Here is a 16,234-nt window from a genome sequence, read left to right as displayed (position 1 = left end):
AAGCTCAAGAATTTTTCATTATTGGACAAGTCTCCTGTCCTTCCTTTGGAGGAAAATTTATACTAAAGGCCCTCAGAAAACCTCCAATACGAATCTTCTACCAAAGCTTCATTCTTTTTTTAAAAAAAAGGATGGTGGTGCAATGATTAGAATGTGGCATTGCAGGCTAATTCTGCTGATTGCTAGCAGTTTGAATCCCACCAGGCTGAAGGTTGACTCAGCCTTCCATCCTTCCGAGGGTGGTAAAATGTGGAGCCAAAATTGTTGGGGGCAAGAGGCTGACTCTGTAAACTGCTTAGAGAGGGCTGGAAAGCACTGTGAAGCATTATATAAGTCTAAATGTGATTGCTATTTGAAGAATAAAGCAATAAGAAAGGTGTGTTGTGTATTTTCCATGTGAAGCCATTGCTGGGGTGGGGGTGGGATGGAGAGAGAGAGAGAGAGACAGGGTGTTGTGGTTCGTGGGCAGCAGGTGTGGATGGCTGAGGTCTCGGAGCGCGAGGACTCAGAGGAGGGGCCTGCGTGTGATGTATGGATGGGGCCAGGACCATTAGGGAGTGGAATGCTGCCTTCGGAGATTGTGGAGGCTGGCAGCAGTGATGAAGAGGACCCTGAGGAGCCTGTGCCCAATGCGCCTGCATGCAGGGCTGCTCGAAGGAAAGAGCAGCTGCAGTAGCATGGGCGACTCGGGAGTAAGACTGCAAGGTAATGGCCCCTCCCTTAAGAGATAAAAGCCAGCTGAGAAACCGGAGTTCTTTGCAGGAAGCAAATAAGTTTTTGCACTCAAGCCTTGTGGACGTTCAGATTATCTTGCTTGGTGTTTGGAGACTCTTTGTGTTTGGAACATTTCTTGGAAACTTAATCTAGTATTCTTGGCAGCCTTCCACAACCTTGGCAAGGCTTGTTCTTATCAGAGACAGTTAGTTTGAAACAGCCTTTTAACTGTGAATTAACAGAATTTGCAGAGAAGCATTAAAAGGTTTTGCTTTTATCTCTGTTTGGTGTTTGTTTACTTGGAACAAGGTTTGGGTCAGAACAGAGAGAGAGAGAGAAAAACAGAGACAGAGAGAGAGAGAGACAGAGACAGAGACAGAGACTGAGAGAGAGAGAGAGGCACAGAGACAGAGATAGAGAGACAGAGATAGAGAGACAGAGAAAGAGAGAGAAAAACAGAGAGAGACAGAGAGACAGAGACAGAGACTCAGAGAGAGAGGCACAGAGAGAGAGACAGAGAGACAGAGAGAGAGAGGGAAACAGAGACAGAGAGAGAGAGAAACAGAGAGAGAGAGAGAAAAAACAGAGAAAGACAGAGAGAGAGAGACAGAGAGAGAGTGAGAGAGAGGCACAGAAACAGACACACACACAGAGAGAGAGAGAAACAGAGAGAGAGAGAGAAACAGAGAGAGACAGAGACAGAGAAAGAGAGAGACAGAGACAGAGAGACAGAGAGAAACAGAGAAGGGGGGAAGAAGGCCCTCATTTCTGTCCCCCTTTCCTGCTGCAGGATCTTCAGGACTTGTATCAGGACGCAGCGGGTGACATCCTGGTGGCCCTCTGGAACCATTTCCCAGCTGAGGTCCTCACCAGGCTCCTGGAGGGTTTCCAAGGAAGGCTGGTTCCGTATCGCAGCATCCTGTGTGTGTTGGGGAAACTGGCAAACAAAGGTATCGTGTCTCTTTGCTCCCAGAGGCTTTTCAACTTTGTTTCTGAATCATTTGAAACCATGCTTGCTCCAGAGGCGTCCCGGTCTCAGGTCCTCCTCAGTGATTCCTTCTCTCTTGCGCGCAGCTTTCACAGAGAGTGATGCCTTGAAGATTGACGTATGGGAACGAAAGCTGGTGGAGGTAAGGTGAGAGCTCTTCTACCTTGACGCCTGGTCTGTTTAGAAGGTCTAGGCCCTTTCAGCTGCAGGGCTGAACCTTTAAAAGCCAGTCTTCAGGTACATCTGCCCAGACAGGAGGAGAGGAAGCAGGAAAAAGAATACCTAGAAACAGGAGGCAGTAAACATTCGGCTGGAGAGTTTTTCCAGCAACGTAACAGAAGCGACATTGAAAAGTTATAGCTGGTGATATATAGCAGATATAAAAGTGATAGCAGAATAACAGAGTTGGAAGGGACCTCAGGGGTCTTTTAGTCCAAACCGAGCTTCAAGCAGAGGATCAGTATTGTGCTTTTCCCTAAATCCTCAGGCTGACCACAAATATAGTAAGAAAAAGAGGGAAAACCCAGCAAATGGATCCTTAGAGTAGTGGCCTGGTTCCCACAGGGTCAGCTGTCTCTCGGCACTTCCCTCCCTTCCTCTGGAGTAAAAAGTCCTGGTCTGTCCTTGTTCCAGTGGGCAGTGCAGAAAGTATCCCCCTTGCAGCTGTTTCTGAGTTTGCCCACTCAGGTCGTATCTGTAGCCTTTTCCTTTTTTTTTTGTGCTCACACAGGGGCTGCCACGGGACTGCTATGCCCTGAGCTTGTCCCTTAGCCCAATGCCCAGGAGGGCCACTCTGGGTTTGCCATCTTTGGCAGATTCTCAACTCCAGGATACAACCTTGCCAAAATGGGCCCAGAGCAGGGGTGGGATTCAAAATCCCAGTAACGGGTTCGCTGCCCAGTTGCTGGGTGGGCGTGGCCATGGTTGGCGTGGCCTACCGGAACCTCCGGGAGGGCCGTTTTTTGCCTTCCCCAGGGTCCGGAGGCTTCCCTTGGGCTTCTGGGAGGGCGAAAACTGCCTCCCCCGACTTCCGGATGCCTAAAACAGGCCTGTTTCCACACTTCCGGAACTTCCGGTTTGGCCGTTTTTCACCTTCCTCAGAGTCAGGAGGCTTCCCTCAGGCCTCTGGGAGGGCAAACCAGCCTTCCCTGGGCTCCAGTGGCCCCCCAGAAGCCAGAAACAGGCCCACTTCCGGACTTCTGGAACTTCCGGTTTGGCCCGTTTTTTTGCCCTCCCGGGGCCTTTGTGCGGACCCTGCACTTACCTGCATCCAAAACAGGCCACATGGAGACTCCTGGGAGGGGCGCAGTGGGCAGGGCCAGCTGGTCAGTTCAATTACCGGTTCGGTGAACCAGATATAAATTTAACATCCGGTTCGCCTGAACCAGTCTGAACCGGTAGAATCCCACCCCTGGCCCAGAGAATATCTCTACCTGGAATGACTCCACCAGGATGTATCCCAAGACCCTCTATCTGTTTTATCTATCACCAGGAGAACCTCTGTCACGTTAGGGTCCAAAGTATTTTAAGGGTATTTCTTAATCAATCCCTCCAGTAATACTTTTCCTGCTCTTGAAAGAACTTGTGCCCATAAGAATTAAAAATTATACCACGTTTCTTTCACTAAGGCTTGCTATCTATTAATTAATCAAATTTATAAACAGCTGCCCGTCTCACCAAAAGCGTATCCGGGAGGCTTACAACAAGATGATATAATAACAGTCCATACAAACATTCAGATTAAAAATAAAGATGATAAAAATAGGTATACAAAACCCAAGGCAAAGGAAGCATAAAGATGGCCACCTCTAAGCCAGTTTCCTGTTGCCTGGGTGGGCGGAGAACCGAGCCAGGTCTCCAGGGGCTTCTGTAGCATCAAAAGGGATGGGGCCGATCTAATTTCAGGGGGAAGGATATTCCCTAAGTGGGGGTGGGTGGGGTGTGCCATGGCTGAGAAAGCATGTGCCACATCATGGTACTCTCTTTTCGTTGGGTCTTTGCCCACGAAAAGCTGCCTCCTTTCTCCTTCTGTTAAAGCTCCTCCGCTTGCACAAGTATCCATCCCATGACTGGTTGTGGTCAGATGGTTGCTTCCTGCTTTAGCTTCTTATGGTCAACTAACATCCTATTAGGTACTTACAAAACCTATAAAAGGCACGAGGAAGGAAGGAAGGAAAATAGCTCGGTGGGGGAGGGGGGACTATACTTTCAGGGATCATTTCTATAGCATCCAACTAGAGAAATGCACTCAAACCATGGAGGCTTTCAAGAAGAGATTGGACTGCCACCTGTCAGGAATGGTGTAGAGCCGTGATGGCGAACCTTTGGCACGCATGCCACAGGTGGCACGCAGAGCCATTTGTGCCGGCACGCAAGCTGCAGGCAAACTTACTTCACTGCGCATGTGCGGGCCTCACAGCTGATTTTCGGACGGTTTGAGGCCCAAAGGCTTCAGGAAAGCTTCTGCAGGCTTCTGCAAGCTTTGTAAAGCCGAAATCTAGCCCCGTTTCGTCACTTCCGGTATTTCCGGAAAAACAGGAAGTGATGAAACGGGGCTAGATTTCGGCCTACAAAGCTTGTAGAAGCCTGCAGAAGCCTTCCTCGGGCTTTTGGGAGGTCGAAAAAGGCCTCAAACTGGCCAAAAATCAGCAGGTGAGGGGGCAGCGGGGGTGGAGATTGTGCGCACATGTGTAGGGAACATGGGGGAGCACATTGCCTTCTGGGTGCTGGTGCATGAGTGCGAGCATGCAAGCGCACACACAATTTTTGGCACAGGAGCCCAAAAAGGTTAGCCACCACTGGTGTAGAGTCTCCTGCTTGGGTGGGGGGGCGGGGGGATTGGACTAGATGACCTACAAGATCCCTTCCAACTCTGTTAATCTAAAAAGGGACAGAGGAGATTAGATTGTAACACAGTTGTGCATCAAAAGCAAAGCAAAACCCATGATTTTATTGTATCATTCTGTAATCTTAGCAAGTAAAGCAAGTGCAGGGCCTCCGAGGAGGAAAAGTGCAATGACAAGGGGTGATGGCTGTGTCCTCCGGTGTCCCCGGCACGTTGCTATCTCTCTGGAAATGCTGGTCTCTCTCTCTCTCTCCCTCTCTCTCCGGCTGCTGAGCTGAATGTCCCTCTCTCTGCGTCTTCCATGTGCCGCTTGACAGTTTGCGGAGCGACTTTTAATTGACGTCACCGACAAAGCTTGCTTTGATGAGCTCAATCAAGAGCTGAGGAAAGTGGACCAGAAATGCAGCACCCAAAACCCGGAAAGGGTGAGCAGGGAGGTGTCTTTGCTTTCCATCCCAAAAACCATAGAACGGAGGTCCGGGGGCGCCTCCCCTGTGCAAGAGGAAGGCCACACAGGCTTCCAGCTACTGAGCCAGCCTCTCGCAGCCCCCCAAAGGTGGACCACGCAACTTCTTGGTGCAGGGAAGAAGGTTTGCCCACCTCTGAGGCTGGTGATTCTGTGGTGGAATGCTCCTGTTCAGAAGTTCTTTCTCATGACCCACTAAAATTGGCTTCTTTGTCATTTAAGGCCGTGGTTTCTTGCCCAGATCGCTCCCCTCGGTACTTGAATTCAAGCTGCAGGACAGGGTTGGGTCTCAAAAAAATTAGCAATGGGTCCTCGGCCCGGTTGCTGGGTCGGTGTAGCCATGGTGGGGCGTGGCCTAGTCGGACTCCTGCACCACAGCAGGGGACGTGTTTTTGCCCTCCCTGGACGCCGGAGGCTTTCCTCGAGTCTCTGGGAGGGTGAAAATGGCCTCACCAGGCTCTGGAGGCCTTCTCACGAACGGGCCCATTTCCAGCCTTCCCAAACTTCCAAGAGGCCCATTTTTTGCCCACCCTGTGCCCCCGCGCACGCCCTGCCCTTACCTGCATCCAAAATGGGCCACGTGGGGACTCCTGGGAGGGGAGGGGTGAGATGGGCAGGACCAGCGAGGAGTGGGATTTCTGGGTCCTCCAAACCGCACAGAATCTTAGCTAGGGGCTCTCCCGAACCCCCAGCAGCCCAGCCCTGCTGCAGGACCCTGGTGGCTCAGGTTCCCCTTATGATGCACCAAGGCAGCCAAGGCATCCTTTTCTGGTGCTCTTTACGGTTTCTTGTCATCCCGTAGGCCTGATGACCATGACCTGAAGTTGAGCACAGAGGACCTGAGCAGAGTTAAACATTGGACTGGCCTCTGTCTCCCATCAAAACATCCCATGCCATCCTATGCCCTTCACGCCGCTGGCGCATATGCCCGAACACCTACACACATGCACACATACGCGTGCAGAGTGAGGGTTGTTCCGGTTTTCCCTGTTGTTTTGGAAAGCTACAGCCAATTCGTCTTCTTTACGCAGATCTTCTTGTATCAGTACTGCGGAGCCATCCTGCGTGCCTCAGATGACCCTCAGCTAATCCAGGTCCAGCTCTTTACCCTCTTGGCCATGTGCCAGCGAGGAGCCCTGGAGGCAAAGGTGAGAGGGCAACTACTAGGTGCGCAGGCGAACAGCCACCCTCAGTCTCCTTCTCCCTCCAAGCTGGAGAGAAGGAAATCAGTTTGGGAGGTTATCATTGCAGAAGAGCCTCTGAAGGAGGAAGCCGAGGCTGGGGGGGGGCAGGGGGGCTGCAGGAGGGCTTTCTCAGAGGCTAGAAACTCCCCAGCAAGATAAAAAAGATAAGGAGTGGGGGGGAGTAATGCATACCTTAGATAATTGCTAGGCAGCTGAAGCTTCTGGCACGCAAGATTATTACTGGAGAGCATGATTGATGACTCTTATGGATGTGTCCCATTGGAGAGTATATATCTGGGAGGTTGGGGGGAAGATCAGGGTCAGGGGTGAGATGAATGGTGTGTCTCAGTGTCGGCTGCACCCAAGCAACACGGACATGTTCATTTCTAATAAATGTTTTTTTTTAAATTCTGAGAGATGCGGCTAGAGACTCGTGATTCAAATGGGGGTGGATTATCGGAGCCCTGACACCCTGCTTGGGAGACCAAAACCCCACGTAGAGAAGCAGAGCTCCTGCTTAGCTCTTCCACCCCAACCCCGCTCCTCCTCCTCTTCCTCCATAGGGCATTGCTGCTGCTTGTGGCCTGGCTGCCTCTCGCCACATGGACGAAGTTTTTAAGGCACTGGACAGTTTTGGCAAAACTCTTTCCACCGCAGAGGCCCCCGTGTCTAAAACCACCCAGGTAATGTTAGAGAGCAACAAGTCAATGCTCAGAGCATCGTTAATCCTCTTTTTATTTTGACAGCGCCCATTGGGGGATATAAAGGTGGGTCTGGAAGCATCTGTCTTCGTAAGGTGAGCTTGTTCCTTGGGCTCGGCGGCTTCTGCCCTCGCCACATCGGCTGTGGCCTGTCTTCAGATCCCTTGGGCCGGACCGGTTCTTGTGCCCTCATTCTGGGCACACAGCCACCAGACTGCTGCCCTTGACAAGAAGGGTGGGAACCAGTGATGGTATGCTACCGGTTTGGACCGGTTCAGTCGAACCGGTAGTAAAAAAAAGCCTCTGAGGATCAACTGAGAGGAGGAAACAAAAAATTGCTGAGAGAAGAAAGAAAAGCACAGGATTGGCCCTCCCACTCCCTCCTGCACTTTTCCTTCTTTATCCTCTCAGGTGATTGGCTCTGCTGGTGTGGGGAATGCTGCATGCGCATGCATTAGGTGTGCGCGATCCTCAAACCGGTAGTGGGACAGGTAGGATCCCACTGCTGGTGGGAAACTCCTTGCCTGGGGAAGCTGATGGACGGCTGGGCCTTCTTCTCCACAGCTCTGCCAACGGAACACGCTCCTGCTTTGCTATGGCCGAGTGGCTCTGGGGATCAAGGAGGAAGTCCTGCCACGAGTGGAGCTCATCGTCGCCAAGATGATTGAATACTTCCTGATCGACCCCTCGGTACATTTCAGGCTTTGAACCATGGAACTGCATCGGTCACCAACCTTTTCTCCTTGCCCGAAAGGCAGTGGGGAAAAGGGAGCTCGCCAGGGAAAGAAGCAGCCCAGCTTGGCTGGCTGGGGCAAGCGAGAGGTTCTGGAACTGAGTTTGGCTGTGATGGTGCAGCTCACGGCCTTTTGGTAGCCAGGACAGTAGTTTCTGGTTCTGTGTTCTTATTCTGGGCAAAGTTTCCTGTTTATAATGTCTGGCATTTCAATCTGCTTCGTCAGGAGCTTCCAGCTCTGGCATGCCCACGGGAGGAAACATCCACTTGGTATCCCCATTTCCTGGGGGACAGAACAGTGAAATAAAGTGGGGGAAAACAGGCCTAAAAGAGCAGTGCAGACACCTACCACCTCCTCCTTCTACGAGGGCTATCCACAAAATAGATTACATTTTGCGACAGAAAAAAAACAAAGTGTAGGGGAAAAAAATTATTATATACACTTGAAAGTGACACCTAAATACTACTTTTCAACATATTCACCGAACAAATTGAGGCACTTATCATAGCGGTGAACAAGCTTTGTAATTCCCTTGTCATAAAATTCAGACTCCTGGTGCAAGATCGGGGCTGTAGGGCGGATGAGGAAAAATCTCCCACTTGAAAGCATTCGGGACTTCTCGAGTGGGATTTGCTGTGTGTGGTCAGGCATTGTCATGCAAAAACAAAATTTTTGAGCTTAACTTTACGCTTGTTCTGAATTGCTTTTCTTACGAGGATGGAAATTTCAATCGGTTTATGGTTTTTTGCCAACAAAAACCTTATCACTGATCGCACCTCACAACTCGTGGGATTTTCAATTGCAGCACACATTTCAAACGTTTGCTGTGAAATAACGGGCAATGATACGAACCTCCCACTAGCACGACTAGATGCAGACTGAGCGGCGCACGCACAGACCAAAGATGGCCGCGCTAGCTCCGCCCCTTCTTGCTACAGATGAAAACGTAATCTATTTTGTGGATAGCCCTCATATTAATCCTCCTCCTCTTCCTCCTCCTCCTCCACCTTCCTCTTGCCAACCTGATGGCACAGCCATACAGAGTTCAGGGGGAGGCAACTCCTCCAACACAGTCTCCTCCTCAGGGCTCCGGTGCAATAAGAGGAAAGGACCAACACTTTTTGTGCTAGGCGGCTTAGCCTTCCAGGATTCCCCAGCCAGCAGGATCATTTCTGAGAAGACGCATTTTTGAAGGTTGCCAAGTTGGAAGACACAGGTGGCTCAGTGGCTTAAGACGCTGAGCTTGTCGATCAGAAAGGTCGGCAGTTCAGCGGTTCGAATCTAGCCCCGCGCAACGGAGTGAGCTCCCATTCCTTGTCCCAGCAGCTTCTGCCAACCTAGCAGTTCGAAAGCATGTAAAAAAAATGCAAGTAGAAAAATAGGGGCCCCTTTGGTAGGAAGGAAACAGCGTTCCATGAGCCTCCGGCGTTTAGTCGTGCTGGCCACATGACCACGGAGACGTCTTCGGACAGCGCTGGCTCTTCTTCGGCTTTGAAACGGAGATGAACGCCCTAGAGCCAGAAATGACCAGCATGTAGGTGTGAGGGGAACCTTCACTTTTACCTAAGTTGGAAGATCCTGGACTTGGCTGAGTTTCTGTATGTGCCTGCTGTAAGTTCCCTGATCAGGATTTTTCACAATGACGTCTGAGCCATTTTCTACTCTTGGTTTTAGGACTTGAATCTGAAGAAGAACTTTCTGATCGCTGTGCTCATGCTCCTTGAAGCGATCACAGCCACGGGCAAAGCCGGAGCCCTACGGCTGCACCCAAAAGCACAGCTGGTGGAGTGCCTAATAGTAAGTAGGCTGTCTTGACTTCCTGCTGAAAAATCCAAGGGCCGGCCCTGCAAGGCTGCTTTATGGTGGTGGTGCGGCGGTTAGGATGCAAGTATTGCAGGCTGACTCTGCCCACAGCCTGGAGTTTGATCCTGAGGGGACTCAAGGTTGACTCAGCTTGGAGTGGGTTGGCTTGGCAACACTTCTGGAGGCACGCAGGAGAGACTAGACAATTGACAACCCACTGGGTCATCATTTCACAGCTATTTCTGTACCAAATTCTCGATGCTTTCAAAAACGACAGAGCTTCTAATGGACTGGGGGAAATTCTTAAAAATTCAGGGAGGTATTCAGAGATGCATCTATCTGCAAAGTCAATCAGAATAAAGCTGGAAGGGGTCTTGGAAGTCTTCTAGTCCAAGCAGGAGACCCTACACCATTTCAAACAAGTGGCTGTCCAGTCTCTTCTTCAAAACCTCCAGTGTCGGAGCATCCACAACATCTAAAGGCAAGCCGTTCCACTGGTTAATTGACCTCACTGTTAAGGAAGTTTCTCCTTCATTAAGAAAAATTTAAAAAACAATAGGACAGGGACGGTAGGCACGTTGGTGCAGTTATGCACGCCCCTTACAGGCCTCTTAGGAAAGGGGTGAGGTCAATAGTAGACAGTCTAAGGTTAAAGTTTTGGGGGTTTGGGGAAGAAACCACAGAGTCAGGTAGAGGATTCCAGACATTGACCACTCTGTTGCTGAAGTCGTATTTCCTGCAATCAAATTTGGTGCGATTAACCTTGAGTTTGTATCTGTTGTGTGCTCTTGTATTGTTATGGTTGAAGCTGAAGTATTCATTGACAGGTAGGACATTGCAATGTATGATTTTATATACTATGCTTAGATCGGACCGAAGGCGGTGTAGTTCTAGGTTTTCTAGGTCTAGAATTTTGAGTCTGGTGGCGTAAGGTATTCTGCAACGAGTAGAGGAGTGGAGAACTCTTCTTGTGAAATATTTCTGGACTTTCTCAACTGTATTAATATCAGATACATAATGCGGGTTCCACACCGATGAGCTGTATTCAAGTATTGGTCTAGCAAATGTTTTGTATGCTCTAGTTAGTAGTGTGATATTGCCGGAGAAATTATCTGGTAATATCACACTATCATTCCAGGTTGCTTCTCTCCTTTGATTCATTTCCATCCATTGTTTCTTGACCTGCACTCTGGTGTTTTGGAAAACAATGCCTCCATCCTCTTTGTGGCAGCCTCTCAAATGCTGGAATTTTGACAGCTAACACCCTAGAAGATAGGCTCAAGATCCAGATGGATCTTGACGGACTTGAACACTGAGCCCTATCGAACAAAATGAAATTCAATGTAGAGAAAAGTAAAATCCTACACTTAGGCAAGAAAAACCAAAAAGACACATATAGACTGGGTGAAACCAGTAATTGTGAGAGGGATTTTGGAGTCTTAGTGGACAACCAATTAAATATGAGCCAGCAGTGCGCAGTGGCAGCCAAAAAAGCCAATGTAAACCTAAATTGCATTAACAGAAGGATACAATCAAGATCCAGTGAGATACTAATACCACTCTCTAAAGCCTTAGTAAGTCCGCACCTAGAGTACTGCATCAAGTTTTGGTCACCACACTATAAAAAAGATGTTGAGACTCTAGAAAAAGTGCAGAGAAGAGCAACCAGGATGATGAGGGGACTGGAAACTAAAACATATCATGAACAGTTACAGGAACTGGGCCTGGATAGTCTAGTGAAGAGAAGGACCAGGGGAGACAGGATAGCAGTCTTCTAATATTTGAGGGGCTGCCACAGAGAGGAGGAAGGGGTCAAGCTATTTTCTAAAGCACCTGTAGGCCAGACAAGGAATAATGGATGGAAATTGAACAAGGAGAGATTCAACCTGGAAATAAGGAGAAACTTTCTGACAGTGAGAACAATCAACCAATGGAACAGAAGTTGCCCTCGGAAGTTGTGAGAGCATCATCACTTGAGACTTTCAAGAAGAGATTGAACTGCCATTTGTCAGAAATGGTGTATGGTCTCCTGCTTGGGCTGGGGGTTGGCCTAGATGACCTACAAGGTCCCTTCCAACTCTGTTAATCTAATCTAATCTTTCAATTTCTTTTGTCATTACACTGCATTATTATATTATTTCTTGTCCGGGTTTGATCCAATTCTTTATTTTTTATATTTTATGGATGCCTCATTTAGATAGTAACTTTTAAGATTTAATAATATTGTTCTATGGGGTTCCACACTACAACACGGTTGCAAAGATGAAGCTCTGAAGGACACCTTTCTTTCTGGCACGAAGTAACTGCATGAGCAACCTCTGCCAGCAAGAAAGTCTTTCTGCTTAAAAGTTGTGTGTCCCTTATCAGCTTCTGGCCATCATGAGACTGGGTGGGTGGGGGCTCAAGCAGCCAACGTTCAGCGACCAGAGGAGTGTCAGCATCACAGGCGGGGAAAGCCTTGACTTTTTCAGCCCAGGATTTTTAGCCTAGGGGAGTGGGGAAATTGGGGTGTGCAATCGGAGGCAACGTAGAACCACAGATTCCAGACCGGGACCCTCCTGTAGGGCTTCCCCTTGGCAAGGATCAATGCATACTGATGACAGGTATGTGCAGTGGTGCGATTCAACCCGTGTAACAACTGGTTCGGTGATCGTGAGCTTTGCATGCGTGCCCGCCCTTTTAAAAAGCCCGTTTTCAGCTCTAATACTTGCCTTCTGCTGTAGCCCCGGTGAGTAAAACAGCTGAGGTACGGCAAAACCACTCTGCCGCGTGAATCAGCTGTGCTCCAAAACAAGGAACTAAAAGCACAGGAAAGAACAGGGGGCGGGTGGGCAGTGCCAAATGATCACCGAAGTGACCGGTTCGCCTGAACCGGTGTGAACCGGTAGAATCCCATCCCTGGGTATGTGGCCGGATGGGAGACGGCAGAGAAGGGCACCTCCCACCTGAGGAAGGCCTTGGCCCCAAGTGCCGACCAGTGGTGGTATTCAATTTTTTTTACTACTGGTTCTGTGGGCGTGGCTTGGTGGGCGTGGCAGGGGAAGGATACTGTAAAATCTCCAGTCAGAGGTGGGATTTGCTGGTTCTCCGAACCACTCAAAATTTCTGCTACCGGTTCTCCAGAACTGGTCAGAACCTGCTGAATACCACCTCTGGTGCCGACCATCCAGAAGTGGAAATGGTTGTTCTTCAGAGCAGCTCACTTTCCAATGAGGCCACATCCCCTGCTTGTCTCCAGGCCCTTGGAGGCCACCCAGGTGAGTAGGCCTCTCTGGCTGACCCTCGCTCTCGTTCTCTCTCTCCCACACTGGCTGGCAGGTGCTGATAGAAAGGGAACCCGTCCATGTTCTGGGCAGCACAGTGCGTCAAGATGCCATGTATATCGCTAAAGAACTCAGGTAGTGGGGCAGGATACTTCCTGCGGGGTGGGATGGTGGGGAGTGATTTTGGCCATTCTGTACATTCAAGAACACCCTGCGTAATAACACAATGGCTTCTTTTGAGGAGACTAAATATGGTTTAGCACTTCACTTTGGAGGTCAAAACGGGGGGCAGGAACAACATTTTTATGTCCTTTATCCTGAATTGCCTCCAGCAAGACTCTAGAAAAAAAGGAAAAATGAATTTGCAGTTCATGGCAACAAGGGACAAGCTGTCTCAAAGGTGCTTTTTCAAGACCACCGTAACCGGGATGTCTGAGCATCTCCATAGGCAGCGGACAAGCTGACAATAAGCCAGAGAAAAACAGTGAAATGATAAATGGATCCATTTATTTCACATTCACGAATTAAATGGAGCAAATGCAATGCAAGTGGCAACTCTAAAAAGACCATAAATAGTCAATCATCCACAAACTGAGGAAGAGGAGGAGCAGGAGCAGGAGGCTCTTCTGTTCACTGGGCCTGCTAAGTGAACCCCGGTGTAGTTTGAAGTGTGTGGACCCCATTTTCTGTTGAGATCTAATTTTGGGGGGTGGAAAGGGGGGGAAGAGTCCAAAATACTTCAGATTATTTCCCAATAATAGAGCTCGGAAAATGGGGGCAGCAAGAAGACGGAGGTGACTGAAATGAGGCAGTGGAAAATTCGTGTGGAGTCCAGGCGAGGGGCAGCTCCATCTTTCTCATCGTCCTGCCTTAGACTTTCGGGAGGGGAACAGAGTGGGGTTCATCCGGTTCAGACCGGTTCGGGTGAACCGGATGTTAAATTTACATCTGGTTGGCCAAACTGGTAGTTGAACCGACAGGCTGGCCCCGCACACCCTGCCCCTCCCAGGAGTTTTCACGGGGCCCGTTTTGGATGCAGATAAGTGCAGGGTCTGCGCAGAGGCTCTGGGAGGGCAAAAAAAATGGGCTGTCAGGCCCCATATTCAACTACCCCCACCAGTAATAAAAGAATAAAAGATGTTAATCGTGGGTCCCTCCCACCAGCAACGAAGTGGATGCAGAACGGGGATTCCCTTTGACGTGCCTCGCACTGCTACCTGGGAGTGGGAGGCCGAATGGGAATTCCCACATGACGTGGCTGGGGCACTCCACTGTATAAGGTTTTAGTGCGGGGAGGGGGGATTTATACACTGGATGTTCAGGGAAGTAGTGGGGATCAGTGATAGGGAGGATGCAGAGCGTTTGAGGCTATGGCATGGGAGTAACTAATTAGCCATATTAGGAAATGTTGAATACATGAGTAATTAGAATAGGGAGGTCTACAGGAGGTAGCTGCGATTAGATGGGTGGGGTTATGCTATAAGGCAGTGGTCCCCAACCTTTTTTGTACCAGGGACCAGTTTCACGCAGAAACACTTTTTCAAGGACCGGGTAGGGGTGTGAAGCTTCCAATAACAGTAAATAAATAAGCGATGAACCCGTAACTTACCCTTTCCAAAAAAACTCTCCAGTGAACTCTGTTTCTGGCTCATTTTGCGAGGGCTAGCTTGCATTGCTGATGCAGGATAAATATGCGCCAAAGAGTCAAGCGCGGAAGTTAGGCGAGGGCGGAAGTGGTTGTCTTTCAAAATAAGACACTCGGAAGCAAAAACATATTTTTATATATATTTTAATCACGATTATTCATTCTTTGTGGCCCGGTACAAAATGATCCATGGACCGGTACTGGTCCGGGGCCCGGTGGTTGGGGACCCCTGCTATAAGGTGCACTGGAAGGCAAACGCTCCCAGCGCTAACCTAGATTGGAATTCAAGCCATTATCGCTGGATGGGATGTGCGTTACTTGTACAAATAAAAGACTGCATACCTCAGTTTGTCGGTTTGTATCTTGGGAACATGAACATCCAAAAGACCGGCTAACATGGGCCTTCTGGAAGTCTGGAAATAAGCTGTTTCAGGATCCCGGAGGGCCAAAAATGCCCCTCCCGGAAGTTCCAGTAGGCCACGCCCATCATGGCCATGCCCACCCAGCAACTGGGCAGCAAACCAATTGCTGGAATTTTTGAATCCCACCCCTGGGACTAACCCTTGCTCAATGCATTCTCAGAACATGCTGAAGGTAAAAGGGTGGAATCCCCTCTGTGAAGAATTCCGTGTTTCCAGAGCCAAGAATGTGGCTCTTGTACACCCCCAGGATTCAAACATGTTGTCTTTCTGTTGATTTTGAAGTTGAAAGCGAGGCTGTAATCCATTGGGCAAAGTCAGGTGTGTTTCATCATTTCTTGTGGCAGCTCAATCTCAGGTGTGTTCCTGTTCCACCAGCCACCTGAAGCCTCTCCTTGAGCCACAGAAGAAATCCAGCCTCCTTCATGCTTCTTTCAAAAGTGTCTTTTGCTTGGCCCCAATGGAGGTTCTGGAAGGACAGTCCTGCAAGGACGAGAGGACAACGGACATAAAGGTGAATCCTTGGAGTATCTTATCCAAGCCCTACTAATTTCCCAGGCTGAGTTTTTTTTTTATTTCTGAATGATAGTTACTGCAGGGGTTATGACTCTGCTTTGGTAATCTGGCCTAACAAGATGCAAATCTATGTATAAATTTATTTTCCAATTTTACATAGAATTATTTCAAAAAAAAAAAAATCCTACACAGAGGAGCAGGAAAAAAAGGGGGGGAAACCATGGTTAGGTTATGGAGATGCCTTTGGCTAAGTACTGTACGGGAGGGCAATGACTTCTGGGTTATGGGAGGTGAGTGTCCTATGTCTTTCCCCCAAGGACGCATGGACCTGCTGGGTGCTGTTTGGCCCCAGTCTGAACATCTCAGTGCCCGGGTTATTCCCTGCTATTATGGGAAGCAGCCTCGCTCACGAAAAAGAGGGAAAGTCCTGGTCTCTGCTGAATAAATATATGAACCTGACAGGGAGAGAAGGGTGAAAGCAAAGGGTTTGTTCACGTGTAGGGAAAAGGGGGTTGCAGCGGCCAGCTATTCTGTCCTGAGGAGCTCTCCAGAGTGCAGGAAGCTTCCTTGGGTTGTACCCCCCGCACATGGTTCGTCTTGTTTGCCCGCCCGGGACGGCTCCCATGGTGGCCTTAGTCTCACTGGCCTGCTTGTGCCTCAGGCCAGCTACCAGCAGACGGTCGACTGCTTCGAGGAGATGCTGCAGGCTCTGCTCTTGGAGAACCCACAGCCCAGCGAACTCAAGCACATGATGGAGGTAGGCAGAGAGAAACGCTGACGCCTGAAGGGTGACTCTCTGGAGGGGGTCAAAGCCCCTTCAGAGCATTCCTGACATAGGCAGGGGGGTGGGCTGCTGGGGGTTCGGGAGATCGTCTAGCTAAGATTCTGCGCAGTGCACAAAACCCCCCAAATTCCACTCCTGGATGGCCGCGTGGAGGCTCCTGGGAGAGGAGGGA

General features: G+C 49.6%; 1 protein-coding gene and 1 pseudogene across 1 annotated transcript in view; both read left to right on the top strand.

Moving 5' to 3' along the window:
• Nucleotides 1–16,234, top strand: part of LOC113417907 (maestro heat-like repeat family member 5) — a 51,877-nt gene that overhangs the window by 17,549 nt on the left and 18,094 nt on the right. Inside the window, exons 3-12 of the mRNA XM_087962592.1 lie at nt 1,505–1,620; nt 1,688–1,844; nt 4,865–4,972; nt 6,045–6,161; nt 6,761–6,880; nt 7,463–7,588; nt 9,307–9,429; nt 12,754–12,833; nt 15,141–15,276; nt 15,940–16,035. Coding sequence (XP_087818718.1) covers nt 1,505–1,620; nt 1,688–1,844; nt 4,865–4,972; nt 6,045–6,161; nt 6,761–6,880; nt 7,463–7,588; nt 9,307–9,429; nt 12,754–12,833; nt 15,141–15,276; nt 15,940–16,035 — 1,179 coding nt within the window. The remainder of the gene's footprint in view (nt 1–1,504; nt 1,621–1,687; nt 1,845–4,864; nt 4,973–6,044; nt 6,162–6,760; nt 6,881–7,462; nt 7,589–9,306; nt 9,430–12,753; nt 12,834–15,140; nt 15,277–15,939; nt 16,036–16,234) is intronic.
• On the top strand, nt 3,899–4,056 carry LOC113417924 (small nucleolar RNA U3; annotated as a pseudogene).

Source organism: Notechis scutatus, chromosome 4 (assembly GCF_049901735.1).
Source record: "Notechis scutatus isolate UNSWTSFEM ecotype Mainland chromosome 4, rNotScu1.2, whole genome shotgun sequence".
NCBI classification, from domain to species: Eukaryota; Metazoa; Chordata; class Lepidosauria; order Squamata; family Elapidae; genus Notechis; species Notechis scutatus.
Note: the sequence above shows the minus strand (reverse complement) of the source record. Positions and strands in the feature narration are given on the sequence as shown.